Genomic DNA, 25,088 nt, shown 5'->3' with positions numbered 1-25,088 from the left:
GGCTCATGCACTGAAAAGAACTCGCGACATTCAGCATTCATTGGCGACTCGTGTGACTGGATTTGGGTTGGATACAGCCTGCAGCGACACAGTAACAACCCAAGCAGCAGTTTAGATTTTTGATAGTTAGGAGTTTGGCTTCATGTGTCATTATTGTATCTTAAACCACGTATTTATGTAATTTATAGTAATCCATACATTGCATGCCTTTAAATTTATGTTAGTAGGCCCTAATAAAAACTAAATAACAGGCCGCTTTGTAGATTTGTACTCTTTAAGTTTTAGTTTAGTCGGCCCAGAAATAAAAATTAAAAAAATAGCTCATTCTAAGCTGCATTATGGCATTATGACTTAAAAATCTAAAATAAATTAAATGAAGTTTAAAAAAAAGACAGTGTATGGCGTGTGTGCTCGAAGCTAGGGGAGGTAGGGTGGGGCTACCAGTAGCACACCCAGCACTGACTGAGACTCTGGGGGGTGTGGGGCCCTTTAGTAACAGAAATTTTAATAGCTCATTCTAAGCTCCTAAGCTGCATGTTTTTTTTTTTAAGAAAGCAGAATCCTGCTTTGCTTTCATAGAACGGATTTAACTTTTCTACTTCAATTTTGTGACTACTAAAAAGGCACACCTAACTCTAGCCTTTCCATTATGGGAGGGGGGGGGGGGTGCTTTTTCACCTACTCAAATAAATAGATATCAATTGGGGGGGGGGGCGGCGGCACAAATTTGATACTTTACCCCATGCACTTAATGGGTCTCTATTATAGCTCTGTGCCTTCCCACACCCAAAGTTAAATGTTGCATCCCCCCCCCCCCTTCCCTTGCCATTGTGAGACAATTCCGCTATAATGAAATCTTCCTAAAAGGTGATTACTAATTACTGGAAGTTAACTAAATTAGTAAATATAAGTGGGTTACTAAAGTCATTCCTGTCCCAAACCTTAAGCCTTAACCACGCCTGGTGAGCTTGATTTTACAACAGGTTCAATATTGAAACTTTTAATATATATATCATCGTAGGCCTAGGCTGGATGGGGATGTGGTCAGAGTTTATTCCAGATATCTCTTCACTGATGAAAGTCTACTGCCCTCCAAACAAAATGGAATTCATATTAAAAAAAATACTTTACCAGTGTAGTCATCCTCCTTCCCCCCCCCCCCCCCCCCAAGAAAATGTCAATTGAGCCTTCCCCCTTCCCCCCCATCCTGGTTAGTGTTAACATTTGAAGAATCTAATTAACTTACTAATTGCTGCTACCAACCTATTTATCTAACAGTAGTAATAGGCCCTGCCATTCAGGATTAGCCTGTTAAAGTTGCCACATCAGACAGTGGTGAACACACATTGTGTAGGCCTAAGTATCAACATTTTTTGTACATAAAATTAGTAATAAAAAATCATAACAATTCTTAGAATATAATTATAATTGGTCAGTTCCCCTACATGTTGCCACAAATGCTACATCAAAATAACTTTTTAAAAAGTCTGGCCTACAACCCACTGTTAGCTAGATACACCCATACGGCAGTTACCTAGACAGGCCTACCTTTCCAAAAAAACCTATTATGGCTGAATGAGTGTGTGGAATGTCAACCCCCAGGTATGCAGTCTGTGTTACGAAGGAGTGTTGTTCAATGAAGCTGGAGTAGTGTTACCTTCCCACATCTTTCTGATGTATTTGTCATACTATTCGTAATATTAAAACTAGAACTAAACACAGTTTACTCTTTAGTTTTAAATATATACATTCAATATAATTTATCTAAGTTATTAGGGGCCTACATAGTTATTACCATGAAGACATCTCTGCTAGTTGCAAATATTCAACAAACGTATCCCAAAATGTGAGATATCTTAAGAGTAAAAAAATCGCCATTTTCGAACAAGCTTTACTCAAAGGTTCCCAAACTTTCTCAGCCCACTCTACCCCATTTAAAACAAATTCTCTAAGTGAATAGATCTGTACATTTAAAAGATGTTTAAATCCCCCCCCCCTCTACTATATATTGTTCAACCATAAGTGGTTGTACTACTTAAAACTTAAGTAAAAACAAGTGGCTGTTTTTAAATTCAGCTCTGGAATAAAGTAAAACCTTGAGTTTGTTTAGCCTACAGCAGGTTATAGCTAAGCTACCCTGTTAGTAGTTAGGTTACTGCCTGGCATTAGAAATTAAAAATACCATTATGAGAAAGGAGCTTGTAACATGTGTGTTTAAAAATAGGCACACAGTACTGCACAAAATCTGATGGTACAACTTGGTTTGGAAACTCAGGGAGGTTATTATTTAAAGGTTGTAATTTTCTACACAAATTGATGCTTTGACTTCTGATATCTACCACATGAAAACTAAATTAACTTCAAGTTCAGTCTTTTAACGAACATCAGAAGTGCTGAAAATTGATATTACATTCATAGTTAAGTAGCTAAAATGGTTTTAGGTTGGTGTGCGGATCTGAGAATAATCACCAGTATTTGTCTGAATGGTGATAGTAAATGAGAAGAGACGATCATACTGCAAAATCAATTAAATATATTTTTCACATGACATTTATGCATCAAAATAAATCTACAATTTATTTTAAAAATTCACGTAGTTCAACATATAGCAGTCTTTTCAGCAAACTTTTATTAGTTCTAAAGTGTTGTGAAATCTGTTACTTTATTGATTAGTTTTGCAATGAATGTCCCTTAGGTGAGACTTATCTACTTAAGCCCACATAGCTGGTATGTTTAAAATACTTCACTCCTTCTGCCTTATGTTTTTCAAGAATGATTTAGTGTTTTATTATGGATATTTATATTGCTGCAACCCCTTCCATTTCCCAACCTTCATGGCCAAATCTCTGGTAATACTGGCATCACAGATTGTTTTTTTAATTTTATTTTTGTTGAGGCCATATTTATTAAGCACCACCTATTAATAGTTAACTTTCAGAGCTGTGTAAAGCAATACATATGGCCTTAGAGATCCATGTTATTTGTTAAATAATTTCATATTAGAATTAAGTTAACAATACTATTTTAGTATTTTTTGAGAATTTTTTTCACCGAGAAGTTAAAAAAGATCATAATTATAACTGTTTTTAATTATTTTAATGAGGCTCATCTTTGTTCCAGACTTCAAATGCTGCAACACTTGAAGAAAAATTTGAGCCAATGGTGGCGTTCATCTGTGAGCGCCCAGCCATGCACAGGGGAGTCAACGGATGGATCTCTGACAAATCAACCGATTGCTTGGACAGAATGGAAGACATTTTGGCTTACTGTAAAAATGTAAGCTTTGCATTTTTTTAATTTTGTGCCAACTATTCTAAATTTTTTATTCAAGTTTACAAAAATAATAAAAATACTTTCCAAAAATTAAGGCAGTTTATAAAAAAAAACACCAACTTATAATTTTGGTCTTTCCTATTATCCCAACTATGGGAAGGAGTGGTCTAGCGGTAGAGAGCTGGACTGCTAACCCGTAAGTCTCGAGTTCAAATCCGGGTTCAAGTCAGTAGACCGTCCCTGAGTCCATCCAATTCTGATGGGTACCTAACTCACGTTAGGGAAAGTAAAGGCGGCTGGGCATAGAGCTGACCATACTATCTCTTCATATGCCGAGGTCACAGAAACAAGTGAACTCTACTTCACTTGCCCCATAGACCGTCAGGTTTGAAAGGGAAACTTTACTTACTTATTATCCCAACTCCATAAAAAATTGAATCAATTCATTAATTTTGTATTTTAAGTTCAAAGATCAAAATAAGTCACACATCTGTAAATAAAAAATAAAATTGTAATCCTCACAGAAATTATTGTTGAGCAACAAGCGTGCAGTAAATCTATTAATTTTATAAGTGTTCAATTCTAGTCAGAAGTTGTTTTTTTTATTTCCTTGTTCTAGATTTACCCAGACCACAACATCACAAATGTTGTTGAAGCATCTTACCTGGTGACCATCCCTGACTGGCCAATGGGCACATCTGACAGACAACATCCTCACCGTGTCCGTCCATTCAGATGCTTGGGTAAGTATTTTTTTATAATAAACCTATACTTCTAGCGAAAGTGTTCTTCTAGAATTATTTACATGACAATTTCTAGTTATGTTTTACCGTACATCCGGCATTATACAGAGGTTATTTTTAATGGAATTATGTACCTGTAGTGCATAGTTATTTTACACAATCTTTAACATAACTGCTAAGAATTGTGGGACAGTGTGGTCAAGTAGAAGAGCCCTAGAATCCTAACTTAGGGAAAGTAAAGGCGGCTGGCCATAATGCTAACCACACTATCCCTTCATATGCTGAGGTCACAGAAAAGTGAACTTTACTTCACTTGGACTGTCAGGTTTAAAATGGCAACTTATCTATTTTAACCAAGAATTGAACGATTTAAACTTATCAAATATCAATCACTTATTCATTAGTATTCATTTTAAATGTACAATTTTTGACTAATTCATAATTAGTAACCTTTTTTTTTTAATTTTTCAGTTGGAGGGTTCCAGTCTGATGCATTGCTTGTACCCCAGCACTGTGAATTTGATCATCGCCATGACCAGACTCTCTGCGAAGGGTTCTCACACTGGAACAGTGTAGCTGATGATGCCTGCAAGAAGAAGGCCATGCACCTGGAAAGTTTTGGGATGCTTTTAAACTGCAAGCTGGGAAAGTTCAGCGGAGTGGAATATGTGTGCTGCCCCGCTGAGAGTGAGTACTGCTTTTTGTACTACAAATTTTATAACCCTTTTCTTCTGTCTTCCAGGCTCTATTATAAGGATACTACAATTGTGTCTGGGGTTTGTAGGTTTACAAGTACAATAAATTGTTTCACTCCCCATGTGGGGCTATGATATAAAGCTTCGCTATAACTATATGACATTTGTCATGTCTTTACTTTATCCCCTTCAAATTATATTTCAAACACTGCAAGCACTACATATCACTTTGTAAACGAATTTCAACTGCTTTATAAGAGACATATTTCCATTAACACTTGAATTATTAATTTTATTGTTAAGGGATATTGCTGTTTATCTACATTAACGGATATTGCTTTTTACGCTTTTTACTACTATATCTACATTTTTCATCTAAAATGTCTGAAATGTTGGTGCTCTTAATTGAGATGGAGGTATAATCTATATATATATATATATATATATATATATATATATATATATATATATATATATATATATCAGTTAGTAAAAGAATTTTAACTGCATGATACTAGATATATTATTTTATTAGAACTTGAGTTATTAATTTTATTATTGAGCGATATTTCTGTTTATTTTTTACACGTTAGGGGTATTGTTGTTTACTATATCTACACCATTTGTCATCTGAGATGTTGATGCTCTTTAAATGAGATGGGGGTATAATCAATATCTGTCAGTCACACAACACACAATACAGTCTGTGAGATAGCAATACATAAATGTAACAGTCTGGTTTCTAAAACACCTCCTGTCTAACAATGTAGATATGCTTAAGGTTACAAAGTTAGGTAGCCTATGTAGATACTTTAAGAATGACACAAAAACAGTTACCGAGTTGTGTAATTTTGGGTGAAATTATCTTACTGCTGTTTATAAACTGAATGGCTTAAATACATACAACTAGTAACTATTCTCCTATAATGATAAATATGCTATGCCTAAGAATAGATAACCCACATACTGTTAGGTAGAGTTTATCAATAATTTTAATTGCAGCTGCTTTGTAATGTATGAAACATTCATTTGACCCAGTTCAGCATTTCAGTTTGTTATGCCTAGTATTTTGAATAGTCATGCAGTAAACTACTTCAGTAATTTCAATTCTCATTAATTTGTAACATATAAAACATTCAAAAGACTTTGTTTGGCTTGTCAGTAGCTTAGTTATGTCTTGTATTTTGAATAGTCACGCAGTAAAATACTTTAGTAATTTCAACTGTCATTAATTTGTAACACATAAAACATATTCAAAAGACCCAATTTGGCTTGTCAGTAAGTTAGTTATTCCTTTTATTTTGAGTATCAGACAGTAAACACTATCAGACCTTGCAATCTGTCTAGCTGCGCTTAGGCAAAAAGCCAACAGCTATTGTTCTACATTATGTAGTTTGCAACTATTATTTAGTAGAATTTTGGTCGAATGCTGAAAATAGAGTTGGCTGTAGAAAGTATGTTTCTGCTCCAGGCTTAATTATCCTGGCTGCTACCAGAATGTCAAATATAATTGTAGGCTACCAACAGTCATGACTCATGGTTAGAATCTATTTCTTGCTGTTCTGTATTTTTTTAAAACTCTGGTACTCTGTGGTTATAAAACAAGGAAGTGTCTCGCTGGTTGTTTTTATATTCATAGTTTGAAATATAGATTTTATTTAGAAACTGGGGCTGTTCAGAGGGATGTAGTCCCAAGACACTAATCAACTATAGGCCTACAGTGTCGTTGCTGAGAAACTTTCTCAACATCTTTATTTTTTAAAAGAACTGGCTCATCACTAATGGGCTATACAACCAAATCCAGAAAGCAAAGCAAGATGAAGTTAGAATCAATGGCCTAAAATGCACAAAACACGCTGACACCTAATACTTGTGTTTTGGGAAATTCCGTTCAACACTGCATTAAAGAACTAATGCATCGAATCTACTACAAGAAAAATGAAAATGGGTATAACCTATATGGGGCATTGGAAACAATCCCGTGTTTAAGAAATTATTTCCTTCAAAGCCATACTGGGACGTGCATAATTTCTTTCCATGTTTAAAATGCGTTTATTTATATATCATTGACATTTAGCTCGGGCATGAGGAGAGGGGGGGGGTCATTGATTTTTACGTTTCCATGATGGCATGGAGGCTTCTGGTGGAATAGATTTTTGTTCTGACGGTCTGGCCGCAACCACATTGCGTAATAGGAGCACGGGAAGGTAGTTTGGCCTTTTGGTCAATAGGTTTTCGAGAGGGCATCCGTGCGGAAGCTGCAATTTCCAGACGAAGAGCTTCTCGGGTAGCATTACGTTTTCTAATCTGTTGTCTTCGTCTTTTTTTTTCGTGATATTAAAGATTAGGAAATATGGTGTAGTCAACAGTCGCAGTTTTCAGGAGTAATAGTTATTTTGCTAACCTATTGTCACAGTATGATATATATATATATATATATATATATATATATATATATATATATATATATATATATATATATATATATATATATATATATATATGCATGTCTTCTACGAAGTATGAAGCTTCTCTTTTTTTTAAAAATAATAATATTATGTATCGAATGGCAATTCCAGATTCTACTAAAATCAATGCATCTTATTTTAATGCTCTTCTATTGTCAAATGTTATTGGATTTTTATTATCTGTGGACTATTCTTAATAAAAACCTGTAGGTTATTGAATGATTCTCATTTAAAATATGCAACCGCGTGCACGCTCTATTTCCGGTTATGCAACCCTTGTCTTTTAAACAGCCAGGAGTGAAAGATTAGCAAAACTCTACACCTTAGTTCCCCCTCACCCCTTATGCACTAGCTATGCTGTATCTTCTCTCTAATGGCATTTTCCCCCTAATCTTTGCATGCATGACGATTGATGGAATACCTTGCCTCGGTAAGCGCTAGCATTCGATCACTACCTTTGCGCACCCGATCCCCAGTGTTGTCGTGTCGGCCATTTTGTCTCGTGCTCCCCCTAGCGGGTTGTGGGTAACAATAAAATGGAGGAGTAAGCACGATAGCTGGGGGTGGCAGGGTGTAATCTTCTCCTGTCCCAAATCGCTATGTGTGTTCTATAAAAAAAAATAATCAACAGGATGCCCGAATCCTTCATCGATTTATGCAATGCCGTTTTATTTCTTTCTAGTTCATTTTATTTACATGGGCTTCTTTTTGGTCTTAGCTAAAACATATAATGCTAACGTTCAACACAGATGGCTGAACATTATCGCCTATTTATACGATATTATATCCTGACATTGTACAGTCCTCGTTAGAAAATCGATCTTGATATATTGTCCAGTACTAGTCTCTTGGTGATCTGGGAAAGAAAAAAACGTGCAAGAAATAAACAATGCCAGCGTCTCGGGAGGAATAATGGCCATCAAAATTGCTTTCCATAAGTATTTCTGAAGAGTATAATTAACAATGAAGGGCTCGAATATTCCTTGTCGCGTACAGAAGAAGAGTACTTCAACCATAGCCTTCGGCAGGTAGATGTAAATAGAGTACATCATCGTGGTTTTAACGATGTTCACTCGCATGCCCACGTCAATGTAGTTGTTGTACTAGTTAGATAATAAAAATGCCTATTGTGGAGTTTGAGTCTCCGTGAATGCTAATGTCAGTTAACGTTTCTATTATTGCGCAGGCAATCGAATAAACTGAGACCCCCCATTTCTCGCCCAGTGGGCTCACCCGCCGGGGATAAGCCTTGTAAGTAAATCAATGGGCAATTCCCGGAGGGGCGAGCGGAAGCAAATTGTTGTCGTGTCTAATTGACAATGACTTTTTTCTGTGTTGGTTGGTGTACCCAGAGGCGCACGGGGATTTGTTCTTTCTTGTAGAAACGTCCACAGTCCAGTTGTTTATTTTTAAATTGACTGCTCTATTTCTTCTTTGAGTTGTTTTTTTAAATTAAATTTTAAGAATATTTTAAGTGAAGTATTCTGTTTTTAAAAACAATAAAATTGACTTATGGAAGTCGTGTTTGTATAATTTAGCCTATATATCAGCCTATATATCAAAAACATTCGATATTCGGCGTTAGTTCGGCGTCTGTAGACTTCACCAAAAATAGCTTACACACTAACGACTTCTTTCAATAAATTATTTGATTATAGGTAACTTAAACAAGAATCATGCTTTAAAAGAGATGAAAGTTAAAATTCGATGTGTTTTTGTCTTTGCCATTCTGTTTTAGTAAACTTCCTAACAAGTGACATTCACTTTACTTTCCCTAACGTGAGTTAGGTACTCATCAGAGTTGGGTGGACTCAGGGACGGTCTACTGACTTGAACCCGGATTCCAACTAGAGACTTACGGGTTTGGAGTCCAGCTCTCTACTGCTAGACCACTCCGTTCCCTAGATGCGTTAGAAGCACACTAAAAAAATTTGAATCTCAGCATTTTTAAATTCTTTTTTTTCTCGGCGTGAGCACTACAAATCTAAACAAACATTCATCTTATGTCTCGTGTGCTTCCGGTTTAGTGCTAGGTAAACAAAACTGTTTATTTTCCGCAGATGTTTTTAAAAAAATTAAGATTCAGCAAGTTAGCTTGTTTCAGTTTTTTGTTCTTGAGAACTTTTTAAAGGTTTGCTGAGCACCTAGAATAACATTTTTTTTCCTGCCCTTTAAAACTTAAAGTGTAGTCATGTTGTATACATGTTGAGATAGGGATCCAGCAAACACAGACAGACTAAAGAAGTTAATATAAAGAATAGCTACACAGTTTCAGCATTTCATATAACATATCAGATTAAGTCTAGCTGAAGTATAAACTGCAATGGTTTATTTTGATTTAGTCGAAAATGTGACTAAGTACTTAAAGCATTGCGGTCTCTCTGTTTATGTTCTTAACGCGTAAGTTCCGTGAACCTTTAAAAGTCCTTCGGAGAGGATAAAGCACTTGAACTGCCTCTCTCCAAATCTCTATGGACTCAAAATTAACTCATTTTACAACTCTATTTCAAGGCTAGGTCAGGTCAAGTCGGGTATCCATTTTGTTTTTCTCTCGAGATCTCGCGTAGACTTGTCTAATTTTTTAAAAATATCGCTTTAGAGATCCAACAACTAACTAATTACCTATCGAATCTCACAATTAGATGTAGTAAAACTCATTCGCTTTTCACGAGCAAGAAAAACCACGTTCAAGTAATTGTAAAATGATACTTATCAATGTTTTCCCAGAGTATTTGATGACGTCACCACTCCGTCGTTTGACATTTCACATTCATATTGGAAAAGAGAAACGGGGGGGGGGGGGGGGGGAGGGGAGAGGGGTTGATTATCGACAGCCTCTCTTGTTTTTCTATTTTCTGATATTGTTCTGTCTCCGCTTACCACTTTCTATCCGCCCTGCACTTTTTCTTTCTCCGTACGTGTTATTATCACGTTAATTCTCGCGTCGATGAAACTTGTGAAAACACGTCACCGCCACTCACCTTTAAAAAATGCAATCGATCGGCAGCTCGGGAATATCCATAGCTGAGTATGTGCATTTGTGTACCATGACGAGTCGGCTGTACGTTGTATCGGGAAATTACCGTAAATAAATACAGTAATTATCTGTGCTATTTGGAGCTTTTATGGATATACTGTTTTATTCCACTGCACTTTAATTGATAGGTTTTTATACATATGAACATACATGCATACATACACATATACATACATACTTACACATACAAGTATTTTTACAAATACATACATACTTACACATACATACTTACACACTTACACATATATACATACTTATAAATACCTACGTACTTACACATACCTACGTACTTACACATACCTACGTACTTACACATACATACATACATACATACATACATACATACATACATACATACATACATACATGTACATACATGTACATACATACATGTACATGCATACATTCATACACACACACATGCAGTATCTAACGGAGCTCAAACCTTTACAAAGCTCTTGTTCACCCAATCCCCCTCCTAACAAATCAATGATAGCACTGCTCACACCATTTTTCGATCTATTTTTTTATTTTATCTCACTCACTCCAACCCCCTCCGGCGTGTGGCTGTTCTGTTTGGTCTTATCTTAACGGTCACTCGTTAGTCCCGGGCGAGTCATGCAAGCGGCCAGTTAACAAAGGCAACGTAGACGGGTCACGGGTCCCAACACGGCACGATAACGAGCTCTTGTCTTTAGAGGAATGTGGGGAGGGGGGGGGTGGATTGGCTCGTTTTATCATTTTTTTTTGGTTGTTGCTTAGAATGTAATTATATATTGGGTCGGAGTATATTTTAATCGTTATTATCAGTATATACATAGTATAATTTTAAAAATACCTAATGCAGTTTCCTTATATGCCAGTGTAGGTGTTAGGTACGTACAGTTACACACTGCTATTAAAATGTAATGTGCTAAAACAACGAAGGAGAAAGGGGGAGGGGGGGGGGTAATTAAATTGTCCTGTTACAGATTTTTAACTACCGTAGTGCGCAGATGTGAACCCTCAATCCCAGCTTTCCTAGTATTTTTTTAGTAATACTATATTACTAACCGCTTAATTCGCTTTTTGACAGGAGTATCAAGAAACATTAATATGCTCTCTTTTAGCTTGAAATACATGTTTTTTTTTTTAATAAACGACTGAGGTTTTAATTTTCCCGTGCAACTTTTTAACATTATCATTGCTGATATACGTTGATAGAAATGTCAGAAAATTTAAACAGCTTCTCTTGTCTATACCCTGGACACGAAAACTAAGTATTCAGCTACAATACGAGACCTAGCATCCAACATTCATGTCTCTGTGTTAGGTATTGCCCGACCCCTCGCATGCTGTTGCCGTGTTTAAAATACCTCGTTAATTCGTTTGGCATTTCCTTTGTTGGGTCATGCCCATTTAGGCCGTGTGTTCGTCAGTGTGTAATGTTATCTGTCCCCTGTTTTAACCAAGCTTGAAACGCTAACTCATTAGATATTAAATTAACTCATCAGCATTTATACTTCCAGCATAATTTATTGACAGTGAAAAATTTTAAAAAGTCATCCACTACATCTTTACTCCTTATGCCTTTTCGCATTTGTATTCATGTAATGTATTGTCCGTGTGTGTTAACATTTAAAAAAAATAAAAGTAGCTTCTATGCAGCTTGATGTGGAGATATAATACCACTTGTATATTGAACGCTTGAACCTCTTTAATGTATACCTAGCAGAAAAATATATAATAATATTTGTATATGCCTATACGTAGCGAAACAGGTGTAGGGTTTTGTATGGCTTTGGTGAGTTCGTTATTTTATGGCTTTGGTGAGTTCGTTATTTTATGGCTTTGGTGAGTTCGTTATTTTATGGCTTTGGTGAGTTCGTTATTTTATGGCTTTGGTGAGTTCGTTATTTTATGGTTTTGGTGAGTTCGTTATTTTATGGCTTTGGTGAGTTCGTTATTTTATGGGTTTGGTGATTTCGTTATTGTATGGCTTTGGTGAGTTCTTTTTTGTATGGGTTTGGTGATTTCGTTATTGTATGGCTTTGGTGAGTTCTTATCGTATGGATTTGGTGAGTTCTTATTGTATGGCTTTGGTGAGTTCATTTTGTATGGGTCTGGTGAGTTCGTTATTTTATGGCTTTGGTGATTTCTTTACTGGTTGATACGCGAAATGATAATGAGGCAAGCTGGGTGTAGAAGGAGAAACATGTCCTAAAATGCAGATAATGGACATCTAATACCACGGAGAAAGGGGACACCATCAAGACCGGACATCATGCAAATGTAAATTGTTACTCTGTTAGAAGATCGATAGCTCCAGTGTGTCGCTGTAGCGGTTCCGTGTGTCAGCTGTGCGTCTCAAAATAGCCAACACTGGACCATGACCATGTCACATAAATGAATAGCTGACTTGTGCCTAAGGCTGGCTGGGGGCTGCGTGTAAGATTTCCCATTTCCCCTGCCGTCAGTGATTTATTGTGTTCTGTCACTACACATTCCCTCCTCCCCACCCCTCCCCTCAACCTAATCTTACCCCGTGTCTAGTGTCAGCAGCTGTTCTTATTGTTCTACGTTCGTCCACCACTGGTTTCTTTGTCCGGTTCGTGTATTGCCCCTTGTACACTGGTCAGCAGTGGTCAAGGACCTTTTTTTGTCGTCGTTTTCGTACCAGGTCATGTCTTGTTTATCCGCCGCATTGAACGCTTAATTCAAATACCCAGTATAATTTATATTCTTTAAAATTCATATTAAAATAGTTACATCAGAAAGAAGGGTGGGACGGAGTGGCATAGTGGTAGAGCGTTAGCCTGCCAACCCTAAAGTTTCGAGTTCGAATCCGAATTAAAGTCATTAGAACATCCCCGAGTCCACCTTTCTCTGACAGTACCAAACACAGGTTAGGGAAAGTAAAGGCGGTTGGGCATTGTGCTGATCACACCCTTCCTTCATATGCCGAGGCCAAGAAACATGAGCTCTACTTCATCTGCCCTATTGATCCATGGGTCTAAAGAGGAATCTTTACTACATTATTTATAAAACAAGAAAATATAGTTATGTACAATATTTATGTTCACTTGGCTGTTATGTTAAATTGCTATTCATTGGTTTAATCGTTGGTATATGGTTGATAGATTAATATTGTTTCAATTTGTAGACAAAAGCAGTAATTTCGGACCTGTTTTCGAGTGGAAGTTAACTTTAGCAATATTGCATTACTTTAATAAAAAACAATATGTCTTAAAGATTCAAGTTGAATTTAACTTAAAAATTTCGCATTACTAAAATGAAACGTTTTAGTTTAGTAATTATTAAATTATAGAAGTAAAAGTAAGTTAAAAAGGCAAATGCCTTAAACAATCCTCGTGAAAAATTGTCATAAACTGTGTGTCTATCTAGCTGCCATGTCCAATTTACCGTCCTACGTTAGCAGTACGGTTGTACGTTCTTATGAAAGGAATACACGATATGTCAGGGTTAATGGAAAACATTGAAAGGCTTTCAGAAGCTCTCTCCCCCGTACTAAAACCTTGTCATTACCCAACTTCCCCGGGCCGAGGAGACGACTGACAGGCCTGAACTAGGTCAAATTACATACAGTCGGTACGCAGACAGTAGCACGGAGGTCCTGTGGAAGGGAAGGTCGTCGGGAAAATAATGAGCTGGCTTTTGGTGAACGCGGGAATTGGAATGTCGTTGTTTTTTTTTTAACAGACTTGCCTAGCTTATATTTTTTTTTGTGAATGATGGTGGGCCACACATCTATTACGGACATCTGGTATTATCATAAAAAGTATTGGTCAATCTAGTACTGACATTAGATTTGTCCAAAAAAAAGTGTTTTGGACTGTTTTTAGTATTTTAATTCCAGGTTTAGTGCAGTGGACAGAAGTTAAGGTCATTAAGGCTAAGAGAGTATTTCGGGTTTGGGTGATGAATAGGGTGAGCGTTGATATTAGCAAGTCAAATTTGTATTTAGTTAACTACCAAAAATATAACAGACGTTTTAAGATTAGTGTGGCAATAGTGACATAATTGTAAAACCGCCAACATTATACATAGAATTCCGAGAAGTTGTTAAATTAATAAGTCTATACAAAGATATAATTTAGTTTGGGAAATTTGGCTTACACTTGCCGGGAATCGGATGAAATGGAAGGAAATGGCTGAGGCCCTATGTTCCATAAGGAGTAAAGAGGACTATGTCAAGTTACACGTTCAACCCAAGAGCCTTAAAAGAGAAAAATAGAATGTTAAATGACAACGTCTGCGTATTTTAAAATGTCAGTTTCGGTTCACAGTCTCGAATTTAATTTGTTCCCCGACCAAAGTTCCATAACTCACATCGTTCATATCCCGAGTTGTTCTTAACTCGAAGCTGCGCAAAACAATATAAGTGAAACAAGATAAGAGGCAGCTGTTTCTGTAACATTGCATCGTTTTTTGTTGTTGTTTTGTTTTAAAGTCGCGGATAGCAAAACTAATAAGAGACGCTAGGTTCTTTTAAGTAGACACAGACATCACACTTAGAAAATTCACCCCCTTCTCTGTCCAAATTTTTTCTCTCCTCTTTCATTTTACTTTCCCTTCAATTGAATTCACGTTTGCCCAGCTCACTTTATGATCTAAGCGATCTCCTCCTCCCATAGCCCAGGGCCCTCTTCCACTTTGATGCATTTATTTTAATCCGCTCCACGTCTCTCTCCCCCATCTCCTGCTTGGTTATCTCCCCGGAGAAAATCTTTTTTTTTTTTTTAAAGAAAAAAAAATATTTCGAGATTTGTTTAGCGAAGATCTTGTCTTTTAAAACATTTATTGACATGTTATAGCCCCCGTGTTCATGTATCATTAGGTTTTAGATTTACGTGAAATAAAATCTGAAACATCAAATGGTGTTTTGATTTCATACTAAGTGTCCTTATCAGCCGGGAGAAGTATGTATCTGATGCCAAGGAAGCCATTTTTATTCTTTTATTTACTTTTTTTTTTATTTAAAGAGCGGTTTCTAATCCAAAATTAAATAGCAAATAAAAAAAAAGATTAATACAGAAAAAATACATAATCAAATAATAAGTGATCGTTTTTCGTATGAGTAAAATAAAAATAAAAATCAATGCGAAATTGTTCTTCAAACACCAGCTGGCAGTGATGAATAAAAAACAACACCAGACAAGGAAATATTTCAGATAAGGTAGTCTAGACGAAACATTGTAAATAATTCACACATCAAGGGATTGCTCTGCCAGTAGTGTACATATCAGTCAAGAATGCAGCCGGTACAGTTGCGATTTATATTGCATATCGTTAACTGATCGGCGGTCCGCAACGTTTTTTTACTTAACTTCTACACAGCAATATGTTTCCTTCTCAACTGTCAAGTAGATCTAGATTCTAGTATTACATTCAGTCAATTAAACGTTGTCAGTTGAACGTCCCTGATTCCACCCAACTCTTATGGGTATCTATCTCATTTAGTGCTGACCACACTCTCCCTTCATAAGTCGAGGGCACATAAACAGGTGAACTCTACTTGCCCCATAGACCGTCAGGTTCGAAAGGGAACTTAGGGGTCGAGTCGCTAAAGCTCATGGTTGCTACACCGAGTTCGAACCCTCGGGGAGCCACTCTTCTAGGAGAGACAACTCCAAAATCAAACAACTGCTGCCTTGTAGTTTGTTCTTGGTTGGACAAAGGCTATGGAAGAAAATCCAAAAAGAAAAGCAGGCTGAAATCGGTGTCAATGGCCTCAACCACGTTGACACGTATACATAATTGTGCTCGAGGGGATCCCTTCTAACACTAAAATTAAGAGCGAAGAAGAAGAAAGGGAACTTTACATTTACTAACATAGCAGTTCTTTTGCTCGGTAGCTTATGTTGTGCAATCTCCCAGCTCAGTGCCTACCTGACATGTAGTTGTATCTGCTTGGATTTTATCTATATTGTTATATAACATCGTAAAACTGGATACTTAAAATTCAGCTGATTACGTTTATGGATCTGCCTGTTGTGCGTTGCCAGCTACCCTTCCCCAACCCTCCTTCCAATGTAACTGGCAGTTTACAAACAGATACATAGTAGCCTGACAATATAAGTATAGTTATACTATAACAGCGTCTTCAGCCCTGCGTTGTCCATCAAATCTTAAAGTAGAAACCTAAAGACAAAATAACACAACTGTACATATATTTCAGTCATCCGTGTTAGCAATGTAAACAGAAAGTGATATTTCAACGCCAAGGGTAGACAAAGGTACAGAATATAGTCCGTGTTGAACATTGTGATCTCTTAGAGAAAATATATTCCAGTAAAGAAAATCCATCAACGGCTTTCTCCAATCAGGACTAACTTAAGCTTATCGGAGCTGTGGGGGGAGGAAAGGTGTACCGTTTCATTAGTTTGTTGGTGTTTACGGTCCACTCCAGCCAAGTTTATCTTCATGTAGCTACAGCAACCCGTTTCATATCAGAACTCAAGTGAACAAAGTCTTAGTTGGTCTAAGTATCAATCTCTCCCGCCCCTTCTCTACTGGGATATCGCTGTAGTTACAAGGGCATCGTTCTACACGCGTAATGTTACATAAACTTGGCATACAAGTAATGTAACATAAGCATGGCTATGTTCTATACTCGTAATGTAACATAATCAGGGCATTGTTCTATACAAGTAATGTTACACACGGTGTGTCTTCTACTGCGGCAAAGGCACAGTGTCATGTTTTTCTACACCAGATGCCCATGTATACAAATAGTAGGAACCCGTTTTCCCTTACCGAACAGAACATCTACTTACTACGAAATTTTAATAAGTGATTAGTAAAGCTTTTGGTCATTAACCCACGTCTGTATTTGCTACTTATTATAAACGTACAATCCCCGCGCTTTTTTTTTTAAAGCTAGTCTTGGATGATACATCTGTTGTATTGTACTGGTTCTTTTTTTTTTACTATGGAAAGCAAACTTCGCTAGTTTTTTTTGTTTTTTTTTAATACATGCGAAAAATCGGATACTCAATTGTATGGGGAAGTTAGAAACTACTGTCATAGTCAATAAGTATCTTTATAATATTTTGTAAAACCATATCCGAATAATGACTATTTGTCTATTCGTTTAATTAACCTGGAGTTTTTATAGTCTTTGTAGTATCTGTTGATTGATTGTCGCATTACCCATAAGTTCAGCATACTAATCAAGAAGTGAGGGGATGAGGGGCGGGGGGAGGCTACTTGCGTTAATGTGATTACTTGTCTAACTCGCTTCACGGACAAGGCGATTTGATACCAATGTGAGATTGAATATTCGAATACAGCCAAACCACATAATCCTGTCTTTTAACAATTGTCTGTACCGTATGTTGAAATAATAGTGTTTGATTAATTTTGCTACATACGAATAAAGCAGAACTTTCATACTTGTCTGCACAACCGTGTAGGTTATATTTAGCTGCACGAGTTAAAGCGCCACCTAATATATACCAGCATTGATTTTACAAAATTGAGATGGTGGCTCATATTTCGTTCCAAATATCCCTCATGCCGTGTTTTGAAATCGTTGTTGATTATACTTAACAGTTCACGGACGTGAAGAACCACTCACGTTACTTAAGTGTGCACAGCATTTTGGTGTGCAAAAACCAAACCTTTTTGGTGTACAATAATGCAGCGCTTTGATGTACAATGCGGCGCTTTGTTGTGCAGTTGCACAGCAATGTGGTGTGCATGCACTAGTGTATACTTCTGATCTAGATGTTTATGATGAGAAAAATCGGTATAAAATACGTATCCATACAATCTCTAGACAACGTATCATTTTATACTTTATAGCAGGTAAGAATAGATTAAAGCACGTATATATGTTTTAATGTGTTGCAGCTACGTCGTATTGGACAGATCTACCTGTATTTTGGCTGTAAAACTTCTGATATTTGAAGTGGGTCCGTTCTTTGATGAATATATTTACTGTTTCTTAGACAGTTCAATTTACAAATGTATCTGCCCGTATCACAAGCTCCTAACAACGATGCTAGTTTTAACGAAACAACTATGCTAGTTTTTAACGAAACAACGATGATAGTTTTTAACGGAACAACTATGCTAGTTTTTAACGAAACAACGATGATAGTGTTTAACGAAACAACGATGATAGTTTTTAACGAAACAACGATGATAGTTTTTAACGGAACAACGATGATAGTTTTTAACAAAACAACGATGATAGTTTTTAACGAAACAACGATGATAGTTTTTAACGAAACAACGATGATAGTTTTTAACGAAACAACGATGATAGTTTTTAACGAAACAACGATGATAGTTTTTAAACGAAACAACGATGCTAGTTTATAACGAAGTGATAAAACTATGCTAGTGTTATCGATGTGAACAACGATGCTAGTTTTTAACGAAACAAACAACGATGCTAGTTTTTAACGGAGTGATAAAACTATGCTAGTGTTATCGATGTGAACAACGATGCTAGTTTTTAACGAAACAAACAACGATGCTAGTTTTTAACGGAGTGATAAAACTATGCCAGTGTTATCGATGTGAACAACGATGCTAGTTTTTAACGAAACAAACAACGATGCTAGTTTTTAACGAAGTGATAAAACTATGCTAGTGTTATCGAAGTGAACAACGATGCTAGTTTTTAACGAAACAAACAACGATGCTAGTTTTTAACGAAACAAACAACGATGCTAGTTTTTAACGAAACAAACTACAATGCTAGTTTATAACGAAATAAACAACTATGCTAGTGTTATCGAAGTGAACAACTATGCTAGTTTATAACGAAGTGATAAAACTATTCTAGTGATATCGATGTGAACAACGATGCTAGTTTTTAACGAAGACAAAAGCCGGCAGACTTTTATAGCCATCTCTCGTGATCGTCAGCTATTTAATTTGTAATGAGGCTGAAACCCAGTTGGCGTTTGATTGAGGTCTGTGAGTAAGGGAGGGGGGGTAGGTTGATCTCATTGTATACGATTACTATTTTTTTTCCCTTTTACGATAAGAATCGTTTTGGCATGCTTTCCTATAGAGTGATGCTTTATGCTCGTTTAAAAATATGTTATTTTTCTTTTGACTTAAAATTATATCCGCATATTTTCAAAGAAGTGTTGTGTTTCTCGTTTACAATTTGTAAATCTTATTTAATTTTATCATAGCAAATTTTTCTTTTAATTTCAACTTTGTTAAATCCTTTCATATATTTTGTTTCTGCATTTTATTTTAAATAATTTCTACAATTTTGTAGCGCTTATATAAAGTTGTATGTTGAAAGGGCATCAAGACACTGAATTGCGCTGAAAATAGTAAAATAGTTGTGAAAAGAAGTGCTCAGCACAATCGCTATTAAAAAAAATAATATAGACGTGATTATTTTTTCCCCCAACCGCCCAATGTATCAAATAAGAACACAAATGCCGGAAACAGCCAGAGAATACTGGAAATATTAAGTATTGGAAATCGTATTGGGATCATCGTCTTGGCACACATCGATCTAGACCTGATCCGATTTGCTCAGGGGCGGGCCTGCCCGAACTAAAACCCAGGCCAGTGACCGATAATTAAATTCGCTCCGTGAGAGAAGGCACTTAGCTCGAGAGAGATGAAATAAAGGAACACTCTACTCAAAAGGTGGTTTGTTTTTATTTGTTTATACAACACTCTCAAGTTTGTAGTTTTTATTTTATTAGATTAGTTATTTACGAAAACCTGATGTATTTTTGTTTCTTTTATATCTCGAGATCCTGTTTCAGTAGTTAATTTAATTATGCGCTAAGAAGAGCTAGGTTTTTTAAAAAATGCGTCCATTAGGAAAAGATTACGCTGCCCTCGACGTATCAGTATCAACTTTACGAAACTCGATTCTGTTCGTGTTTTTTTATACACTTTCCCTGTTCAATTATTCACACTAAAATCAAAGCTGTGTTCCTCATTTTTTTTTGCAAGCAAGACTGTATTGCTCTCAAAGTGTGTTGTAGTCTGCATAACATGAAGCTCGCTATAAAAGTTTAAAACGTATATGAACATGGCAGAACTGGAGTTTATTTCTGTAATTATAGCTACACAAGTATTGACAAATACCCCACTTAAACCCTGGTCCTATCCTGTTTCCGAATTTCCCTTAGAAAATAAATATCTTCATACAGAGCTGATTTGTATAAGTTTTATAAGCGCTACATTTATCTTTTTAAAAATAAATCAGGATGTTAAATTTTTAGGATGCAAATATTTTGTAAAGATATCATCTGTTCTGTATGTAAATCACATACTCCCAGCTATTAAATATATGCATCGTGTCAGACTTGCTGTGGTCTACGATATATCATCTCAAAAATCCTACATTCAATACATGAACACGTCTAGAATACTACTTTTTTTTTTTTACATTTTTCTAGAAATCTTCACAAATTCCGAAATCCGCACCGAATTCCAACACCGATCATGTTCGCAAAAATAAAACTCCATCATTAATTCAAGTTTGTCTTCGTCATCAGACAGACGCCATGTAGTAGCTGGAATCGATAGGAAAACTGTGCCAGGGAATCAATTACCCGCACATAATGAATCTCGATGCCATGAAAGAGATTTGCATCGATTTTATTTGCCGCTGTGATCAACCGGAATTGATCTTGGTTTGCTTTAAATTCATTACTCATTTTAAAACCCCGGGGTAGATTGCATTTTTTTGTTTTGGTTAGTCTGTTTTAAAATCTAAAGCTAAATGGTATTTATTATGTTTAGGTGCTGGTTAAATGAGACAAAGGAAATACAGTAGCTTGATTTGATTCGTTGTTAAATGAGTCAAAGGAAATACAGTAGCTTGATTTGATTCGTTGTTAATGTTCCAGAATCAAATCAAACTTTTTAAGTTTTTGAGACGACAGCGACGTAATTCGACCCGTTAAGCTAGACCAGACTCCGCCTGATGCGTAATAAACAGCACGTGGATCTAAAAATAAACGTGTGGGAGGAGGCAGGGGGTGGTTATAGTATTACTTAATGAGAGCGATTAAATTACAAATGGTGTTGGGTTTTTTTAATTTAATAAATAATAATTTAAGTGCAATATTCTATTTTTTAAAGATTTAAAATGGGGTGTTAATTTTATTTATATAACAGTCTATCTAAAAACATTCGATATTCGACATTAGTTCTGTAAAGTAATAGACATCACCAAAAGAGAGCCTACACGTTCTTACGAGTGCAGATCCTAAAAAAAAAAGCAACGTGTATACTACTATCGGGTGTTATTGGCATTTGATACAATATGAACTGTTCACTTTTTAATGAATGTATAGTCGTTGATTTGCTATGTCTATGTATCGTTCGTTTAAAAGCAGCCTTGCTTGTGTACTTGGTAATTGGTTTGATTTTTATGTAATTACAATGAGAATACTCGTAGGTTTAAAAAAAATGATGGGATTAATAAGCTAGTAATTTCATAAGTATATTGACTGTTGTTATTAGTTTGATCGAATTAGTGTGTCGAAGCAATGTAATCTTACTAGTAGTAGTACACTAGCCTTCGAACTTGCCCAACAAGGTTTAATCTGATTCTCCTACCTTACTCGTATTAATTAAAAGATCTAGTTTGTGTTGAGTAATGCATAGTACATGAGTAGATATAGCTATAGATAAAAAAAAATTCTATTTGTTTTCAATCCTGTACCCTAAATTCTTTTAATAATGTATACATGACGTTGTTGAGAAAGATGACTCACCAACTATTCAGTATCGATTCGCATTTCACCATTCAGTATCGAGTCAAAATACTCAGGTCAGTATCGAGTTAAAAACACACAAGCCAGTATCGACCTGTACGTGACAGACTCCCAACTTTGCGGAGTTTGTGTGTGAATGTGTATTGGGAAGAAGGTCGATACATGGGTATCGATTAGCGATAGAACTGTGTTTATGGAATCATAGAATGTGAGCAGTCTGATGATTGAGAGATAGGATGAGTCAGAAATACCGGAGTATTGAGTGACGGGGTGGGGGGGGGTGCAAACAAAATCTTGGGGTGAGGTTCTTGTTCGATGGGAAGTGAGGGCGTGAAGTGATAGAACAATCTACGACCTTCATCACGGGCAGGTAATTAACATGTTTGACCGCTGATCCCGAGTGTTGAAATGGTCGCCATACCAACTCAAGTGGCGCTGGGTTTAGAGAAGGAAATGGCCACTTGTTGTCTGGGCAGTTGGTTGAGTTTTCCCGGGTTCGGAAGCTGGTTTGCGTGAATAAAAGTGTGTGTGTGTATGAGTCTGTAGTTTGACTGAAGGAGTGTGTATATGAGTGTGTGTGTGTATACGAGGCTCCAGTTTGAATGGAGTGTGTATATGAGTGTGTGTATGAGGCTGTAGTTTGAATGGAGTGTGTATATGAGTGTGTGTGTATGGGGCTGGAGTTTTGATGGAGTGTGAATATGAGTGTGTGTGTTTACGAGACTGTAGTTTGAATGTGTGTGTGCGTGTGTGTGTACGTGGCTGTAGTTTGACTGAAGGAGTGTGTATATGAGTGTGTGTGTATACGAGGCTCCAGTTTGAATGGAGTGTGTATATGAGTCTGTGTGTGTGTACGAGGCTCTAGTTTGAATGGAGTGTGTATATGAGTGTGTGTGTGTACGAGGCTGTAGTTTGAATGACGTATGTATATAGTGTGTGTGAGAGTGAGGGAGAATGTATGTGTTTACTCTGATGGTAAGTAGTTATTTAAAAAATCCTAAGTCCTTGAGCCTGTTGCTTCTGAACAAGGGAGGATAACGTGTGCGTGTTTTCTCTTGATTTGTAAATTGGAGAGCGAGCTAAAAGGATGTAAGATTTTGAGTCAGTTGTTGAAAAGAAGGGGAGGTCTTGATTAGAAATTGTGTCCCCTAATAGAGTTGTCCTGTCACACGCCCCTGTCTCGGGTCAAATTTAACTTGGCGGCGGGAGGTTGACTGGAAGTAAATATCCCCATGCAAGATTTAAAAAAAAAAAAACGTTATTTCAAGCTAACGGTTCTCCGACAGTTTAGGTCAAGGAACCTCACGCCTTAACCAGGAAAATAAATAAATAAAATCCCTACCGGTTTGAGAACCGTTTTCTTTAGACCAGAGAGTTGGGGCGTTATTGACTGGTATCCTATGATTGATGAGCAGGAAAGAAAACTTGAGATTACAGGGTAATGGCGAAAAGAGGGGTCTGTGATGCAAGGGTTACAGTAAAAACGCGGGCGTGCACGGGATGCCTGCGTTCAAATAAAGATTAATTCGTTTCTGTGTACACCGCTGTTCATGAATTATTGCATGATTTGTATGGTTTTTTTAACACATAATTTAACCTAAAAACACCACCTTATTAACATTTTTTTACCTGACAATTAGTTCTGGAATTGATTTTCTATCACCTTAATATAAAACAGTAATTTCAAACTTTACCCATGTATTAAAGTAATTGACAATTAAAATATTTATTTTCGTTGTGTTTTAAATCCTTTTTTTTTGTCCTCAAGCAATTCACGTTAGAAATATCGGATGATTGAGGATAACGATGTCAGGTCATACGCGTCCGAAAATAGGTGTGTTAGTAGTATTGTAATGTCGACGTTTTATGGTTAGAAATTAGGTTAGACATATGATCGGCTTGGGGTTAGGGATAGGGTTAGCATTGACATTAGCAAGTGTGTGTTTAGTTAACTACCAGTAACCTATCACCCTTTTTTAAAGATGATTTTATTATCGGTCACTTGTATTTAAAAATCCCAACGAAATATCCTCACGAAATCGTCTTAGATAACACTCTACAACGAAAAAAAAAACCATTTCCGTTGTTATAAGTGCCGTCGCTTTACACTTTATTTACCACCAACTAAAACAGTAAGTATGCACTTAACCTTTTGTAAGAGATTACCTCGTTTTGAACTCCTGCGGGTCAGCCTGCTCACGTGACACCGGTCATCTAAAAATAGATCGTATCGTCTGCATCGGACTATCACGGAACCGGGGAGTCGGGAGAAATGTAAATCAAATATTCACGTGATTGCTCTCTATATTCAGCCGACCAGTCTTTCTGAAAGACTCCCTTAAAATGGGCTTACTCCAATGGGCGTGCCGAAAATTCGTAAGTTTCAAGCGTAGAAAGCCATTGCTGGTATTTATAGAAGACCCAGTTTCTGGGGTTAAATGTGTCTACAACGCTATTTTTAGCTTAACGTTTGAATCTATTCCTGAAATGTTGATATAGCGTCTGTGTGGGTTTTTTAACAATACTGTGGGTGTTTAATTTTTAACTTGGGTGAATAAAGCACAATTTGACCAGACCAGTCTTGGAGAACACATGCTGTAGCAGTTGTTTTTTTTATCTACCACTTCTTCTGCCCCGTACTCTAGGTAGACCGTTGGTGTGCCCTTAGCGTCATTTTGATCATTTAGCTCCACCCCACGCAGTCTTAGCTCCACCGCACACAGTCTTATCTCCACCCACGCAGTCCTAGCTCCACCCCAAGCATTCCTAGGTCTACCCAACAGTCTTAGCTCCACCCCACGCAGTCTTAGCTCCACCCCACGCAGTCTTAGCTCCACCCCACGCAGTCCTAGCTCCACCCCACGCAGTCTTAGCTCCACCCCACGCAGTCCTAGCTCCACCCCCACGCAGTCTTAGCTCCACCCCACGCAGTCCTCCACTATCTGCTATACCTCTCCCAGTGTTAAACTCACATCTTCACTTGACAGCTTCCATTCTGTTCGTCTGCCTATATTTCGTAAACATATCACTGTTATTGTAAAGAAAATGTTCATAGGCCTGATGACTACTTAAAAAGATATAATTTAAATTAGTTATTTTTTTATTGTTTTATATATCCTGTACAATCTGATAAACTCTTTTAGTCGAGACTTCCT

The 25,088-nt window shown here is 36.8% G+C and overlaps 1 protein-coding gene across 3 annotated transcripts in view; it reads left to right on the top strand.

Annotated features, from left to right (window-relative positions):
* The window catches only part of LOC131953696 (amyloid-beta precursor-like protein), a 54,954-nt gene that overhangs the window by 209 nt on the left and 29,657 nt on the right, over nt 1-25,088 (top strand). For all 3 annotated transcript variants that reach the window (XM_059317007.1, XM_059317008.1, XM_059317006.1), the window contains exons 2-4: nt 3,121-3,276; nt 3,893-4,016; nt 4,488-4,703. In XM_059317007.1, coding sequence (XP_059172990.1) covers nt 3,121-3,276; nt 3,893-4,016; nt 4,488-4,703 — 496 coding nt within the window. The remainder of the gene's footprint in view (nt 1-3,120; nt 3,277-3,892; nt 4,017-4,487; nt 4,704-25,088) is intronic.

Source organism: Physella acuta, unplaced genomic scaffold, assembly GCF_028476545.2.
Source record: "Physella acuta isolate Inbredline_101_S28 unplaced genomic scaffold, ASM2847654v3 ptg000940l, whole genome shotgun sequence".
NCBI lineage: Eukaryota > Metazoa > Mollusca > Gastropoda > Physidae > Physella > Physella acuta.
This window is presented reverse-complemented; position numbering and strand designations above follow the sequence as displayed.